Here is a 6,295-nt window from a genome sequence, read left to right as displayed (position 1 = left end):
CATTCTCTCAACATGTCCGAACCATCTTAACCGATTTCTTTCCCATGTGTCTACTAGCGTCTATTCTGCACCACATTCTTTTAGAATTATCTCGTTACTTACCACCTTCAATTTTTAATAATTTTTTCCTGTTGAACGACACAAAAGAAAAAAGAAATTATAATGCGCATTCGATTCAGAATAAAATTATGTATTAAAAAATTGCTTGATCTAAAATCGCGAAACAACCCTATTCTATTAGATAAAAATAATGTCCAAAAAAGAACGAATAATTAATAAAATACATATATTTTTGATCAAATAATTTAATTTTCAACTAAAACATATAAATTTCGATTATCTCTTCTTGGAATAAGTCTTTATTCAAGATTTGCAATTAAAGATACTTTAATTTTCAATATGTGCAATTTATCACGTAGTTTCGAAAGTTTTTTTTACATAATTTAATTTTAAATACTCACAATTAAATACTTTACAATATTAAAAATGTATAAATAAAAATGCTGGATAATTTTGAAGATCTAAACTTAAGTTTTCAACTCTACATCTTCCAGATTGAAGATATTTTTATTGTGTATCATCAGAATTGAAACTGTGTTAATGGTGAAAATTGCATATTTTTCAACGTTTAATTTGAAAAATTAAAAACTTTTCAATTTTAATGTTGCTAAGTATTTTTGCTAATAATTAATTAAATTGATTTATTTTTCAATTCAATTAAATGGTACCGTATTATTCAACTAAAATTGGAATTTTACCATTTGAATTCTAAATCGAAGGAGTGGCTAGATTCATTGGACTACGCCGATACTACATTTTCTGTAAGATTTTATAGAAATATATTTTATTCTCTTGAATACAAAATTTATAATTATTGAGTAATTGTCAAAATTTTATTTTTTTACCTATGCAGCCTTATCCATTTAACTGATTATTAAGTATTTTATTGAGAAGATTGTACACATATTGCCAATACGTGCTGAAAATTTTTTCGATATCTAGAATAGTTTTTAAAATTGGACCATTTGCGACATTTATGAATTTTCATTCATCACACTCATTGCCTAAAATTTTTAAACTATTCAAGATATCAACAATTTAATTAAAAAAAGGAATAAGGAACGAAGAAGTGATGATCGCGAGGGTATAAGATTTTAGGAATATAAAGAATTTATTTTACTGAACAATTTTTTTCATTTCTTACGCATAATCAATTTCCTCATAAATCAATTAAATCTAGTTTTTCCTACTAAATACGTGGAACACAATTTTTTCATCCCACTGAACGGAAGAAAAAGCTACAAATCTTATTTTATTTTGCAATTTTACAAACTAATATTTATTAATGAATACAAAACGACAATGGGGACTGTAAGTAATTTGAAAATTCAACACCTTTTTCCAAATTAGAAAATTGGTGAATATCTTCGAGGTGCTCAGTACTTGCATACGATCCTGAAAGATTGTGCAGGCGATGGAAGATACTGCGTGACTATCGGTTTACCAAACTGTCGAATAAAGTCTAATGTAAAAAAAATGAAAAGCTCACTTACAGTGTACAAACATTCATAAAGTATACAGGAGATTATAACATAACCAAAATTAATTTTTCTCTAGAATCCATTTGAAACTTTACCAAACTTTTGGTGAAAAATATTTCTACATGATTAATCTTGCACAACAAAATTATTTTTAACAAAGATGTTCAACGTTTGCCCAAGTAGTTTAATTTTGAATAAAAAAGATTCATTCTCAACGAAAGCTATAATAGTTGATATTTGAACTAAGAATAGACTTTAATTTTAGATTAAAACTATTTTGGATTAAAACAAGTTTCTCGGACAGAAAATTTCCACGAACAAAGTTGTTCCTTGATGTTTAAGGAAAACTTTGACCAAATTTGAGATAAATTTGACCACAGTCTTCTAGAATAGGAATTTACTGTTCATAATCGCCCACGGGTCGTATTCTTTTTCAACCGATTTCAAAGTATTTTTAGAAATGTTCAGCATTAAATTTTTAAGAGAATTTTGGTTTGGAATTTCTACTTTCTTGTCACTGAGCAACAATTTATAAGCAAATAAAGTGAAAAAATCGGCCATGTCAGCTTTGTGAATTTTTATCTCAAGAAAAAATACAGAAAGAGACTTCCCATCAGCTGGAAGTATTGAAACTCAACATTTCTCTTCAGAATGAACTGGAGAATACGAATAAAGTATTATTTTCAACATGTCACCACCGTAAGTCTGTTTTATAGGGTCCTGAAAAAATTTTATAACTGAAAAAATGAGTTTTGCCATTTTTGGGTGCTAATTAGTATTGTTTTAAGTTTTTCAATGCAAATTGTTGCTAATGTATGAAATACTACTTCATACTGACAATTCGATGCTTATAAAAATTGTTTAAACAATTTATCATTGTTTTCAGTAATTTTCTGTCAGAATAGAGATAAAAAGTTGCGGTTTTTTTTAACTTTTCCACTTTTTGTCCAATTTTCAATTAAACCCTTGGTGATACTTAATTATTGTTGACAAAAATAATTTGTTTTAAAGAATTTATTATTATTTTTAATAATATTCAATTTCAATAATGCTAGAAAGTTGCGGTTTTATCTGCAATTTTTAACTGTTTGTCCAATTTACAATTAGAGTGAGGTGGATAATTAATTAATATTGAAAAATTAATTTTTTAAATAATCTTATATTATTGCTAATGATACCTAATTTCAATAATGCTGAAAAGTTGCGGGTTTTCTGAAATTTTCAAGTTTTTATCCGCTTTTCACTTAGTATATTAAGAATCAATGTAAATTAAACAAAAATAGTTCTTTAATTAATTTATTATTGTTTATAACTCTCTTCTTTTATGTAAGTGAAGAAATGGGCTGGTTTCTTCTTAAATGTTCAACTTCCCTTTGCTCTTTTCAATTAAATAACATTTCCTTTTTAGACTTATTTGTTCATTTGTTTAAACTTTCTTTAATAATTATTTTTTCAAAATAAAACGTGATAAAAATGTTTTCCAGGAATCTCAAGCATAAACTATTATCTTTTTGAAGCATTTAAAACTTCTTAAAAACCTTCGTCGTTTTATCGAAATATTTACAAATTTACCTTCAAATCTTCCATATTCTCTTTGTATAATTTTGGAAATATTTTGAAATGCGTTTTTTTCTTAATTTTTCCACTTTTATCTCATTTTCAATTAAACTTAGGCGATAATTATTATTAACCAAGTTTCCTATTAGAGTGGGATGGATAATTATTAAAAGTTGAAAATTTCATTGTTTAAATAATTTATCATTATAAAAAATCTAACAAACTTAATTGTTCAAACAAATTATTATTACTTAAAACTATCTTCTCCGATGTTGCTGTCAGGTAGTTGCAGTTTTTTTGTAAAATTTTAACTTATTATTGTTTGTAACTGTGTTCTTTTAGATCAGTGAAAGAAAATTGTTGTTTTTTAAATTTTCAATTTTGCTTCGTCTTTTTAGTTATGAGAAAGTAATGAATAAACCTGTAAAGAATCATATTTAAAACAATCTCTTTCTTTCCTGTGTATATTTCTTTCTGAAATAAGACAGACATTTGAAATATATGCTTCCATTTTTTTAAGTGGATTCCAGGGATTATCCGGGTATAAGGGGGGGGGGGCTGATAATGAAATGTGTGCAATACCAAATGTTACAATTACGCTTTGTAAAAAAACTACTTATTATAATTCTGAACACAAGTCTCTTGCGTAAAATAGCTTGTTTGTTTGAATTAATTTTCTTAACTAGAAAAAAAAACAAAAATGTATTTAAAGCAATACAATACTATTTCAAAAATGATTCTTTTAGAGGTTTTTCTTATTATTTATTTTTGTAACTACAAAATCAAAGAAAAACTAAATATTCAGGATAAAAGCATATTCCTAGAATTACTCTATGAAAAGATAGTTATAAATAATAAACAATTCTCTAAATGAGAATGTTTCTTAGCTTGCATTAACTATTATACCACTTAGTAAAAAGTGGACAAAAATGTAAGAGCTCAGAAAAAACCGCAACTTTCTATCTCTATTTTAAGAGAAAATTTCTGAAAACAATGATAAATTGTTTAAACAATTTTCGTAACAATCTTATTATGAGTATGAAGTTGTATTTCATATATTAGCAAATATTTGCATTAAAAAAACCTAAAAAATCGTTATTAGCACCCACAAACCGCAATACTCATTTTTTCAGATATAGTTTCTTCAGGACCCTATATAACAGATTTATGGTGGTGGCATATTGGAAATAATACTTTATTCGTATCCTATAGGTCATTGTGAAGAGAAAAGTTGAGTTTACATACTTCATAATAATATTATTCATTAATAATAATAATATAATTGATATTTAAACATAAAATGATTCTATTTTTAAACCAAAAACAGTTAAAATTGAAAAAATAAGATTTTTTAACCAAATAGTTAAATTTTAAAATAAAATCTATGATTCTTCCAATAAAATGAACATTTTTAACATGTAGTTTAACTTTAATTGAAATAATTGAAGTTTCATTGAAGACTACTAAACTATAGATACAAAATGATTCATTTTATTTTATATTTTGTTTCAGGGATGTCACTATACGATGAGGCCGTTTCCTACCTTGTTATCATAGAGAATGAAATCGTTTTGAGAACCAATGAGGTAATTCAGGGAATTCTGATGTTGGTTCTAAGCTACTACGTTTACGGATACAATTATTCTCCGGAGGAAGCTTCTTCATTAGAGTTCATACAAAGGTAAATTTCCTTGAATTTTGTTAAATTAAAAAAAAAAACTAAATTTTGATAAATTTTAATATATAAGGGTATTGTTTTGAAGTTGTAATGAATAATTTTAAATGGATTTGGTGGTTCAAGCTTTAGATCATTCATTCTTTATGACCTGATTGTTTGTTCTTTTTTGTTACAGAATGCTCTTGGACATTAATCCAGAAAAAGGGCATAAGAGGGGCCGCAAAAATTCGAAATACGATCGGGATCCAAAAGCAGGATCATTAATTGACAGCATTGTCGAATTAGTTTAGAAGTTCTTAAAAATAAGATTATTAATATTAAGATTAATGTTTAAATGTAATTTTAGTTAATTTAAGAAATATGTGTTTCTAAGATAAGTTATTGATGTTTGAATCTTTACATGATTATATATATATATATATATATAGTTTATTTAGAGAAGCAAACTTAAGTTAAATATAATAAAACATTCAAAAATCAACCTAATGTATCTATACGGGCATTATTACACAAAAACGTAGGGAATTTTCCCTATCAAATCTTTGGGAAAATTCCCCACTTTTTGTGTAATATTCCACAATGTTTGGGGAATTTTCCCTGCTAAACTGTAGGGAAAATTCCCCAAAATGTCGGGATTATTGCACAACAGGTGTAGAGAAATTTCCCCATCAAATGTGGGATAACTCCCCACGCTTTGAGTAATATTCCACAATGTTTATGGAATTTTCCCTACTAAACTGTGGGGAAAATTCCCCAAAACGTAGGCATTATTACACAACGGTTTAGGGAATTTTCACCATCAAATGATAGGGAAATTTCCCAACTTTTTGGGTGATATTCCACACAAATGATTGAGGAATGTTCCCTACTAAAAGTTGGGGAAAATTCCACAAAATGTGTGGAAATTAGCGTCAACACGATTTTGGGGAAAATTCCCTAAAAAAGTTTTTACAGTGTAGTTTTTAATAATTACACAAGTTTTCTGTGCATTTGTTGACCTAGAAAAAGCTTTCGACAAGGTAGATAGAAGTAAACTTTGGGAAGTCCTGAAAGAGTGTGGAGTCAATGGATGGCTCCTACAAGCTATAAAAACAATATATACGGGTAGCAAAGCGAGTATAAGGGTGAATGGGAAATTGAGTGACTGTTTTGATATTATTCAATGAGTTAGACAAGGATGCGTTATGTATTCATGGTTATTTATATTATTTATGGACAAGTGTTTAAGAATGGCTCTTTTCGAGGAAGAAGGTGTGGATCTCGAAACAGTAAGGTTACGTGGGTTAACGTTCACAGATAATAAGGTTGTTATGGCAGAGTTAATCGAACTCTTACAAAGAATGTTGAATAAACTAGATGCAAGCATGAAGAGCATGGGCCTTAAAATTAACGCAAATAAAACAAAAACTATGGTATTCGAAGGACAGAGTGAAAAACACTATGCAATATTTTGTTAAATGATGAGAGAATTGAACAAGTTGATAAGTTCATCTACCTTGGTAGCTTATTTACTAGGGAC

At 27.5% G+C, this 6,295-nt stretch overlaps 1 protein-coding gene across 1 annotated transcript in view; it reads left to right on the top strand.

Moving 5' to 3' along the window:
* The window catches only part of LOC117181180, a 34,471-nt gene extending 29,405 nt beyond the window's left edge, over positions 1-5,066 (top strand). The window contains exons 2-3 of the mRNA XM_033373748.1: positions 4,611-4,779; positions 4,952-5,066. Coding sequence (XP_033229639.1) covers positions 4,611-4,779; positions 4,952-5,066 — 284 coding nt within the window. The remainder of the gene's footprint in view (positions 1-4,610; positions 4,780-4,951) is intronic.
* Positions 5,067-6,295: the final 1,229 nt, after the last annotated feature.

The sequence above is a fragment of the Belonocnema kinseyi genome, chromosome 10, assembly GCF_010883055.1.
Source record: "Belonocnema kinseyi isolate 2016_QV_RU_SX_M_011 chromosome 10, B_treatae_v1, whole genome shotgun sequence".
NCBI classification, from domain to species: domain Eukaryota; kingdom Metazoa; phylum Arthropoda; class Insecta; order Hymenoptera; family Cynipidae; genus Belonocnema; species Belonocnema kinseyi.
The sequence above is the reverse complement of the archived record's forward strand: the minus strand, read 5'-3'. Positions and strand labels throughout refer to the sequence as shown.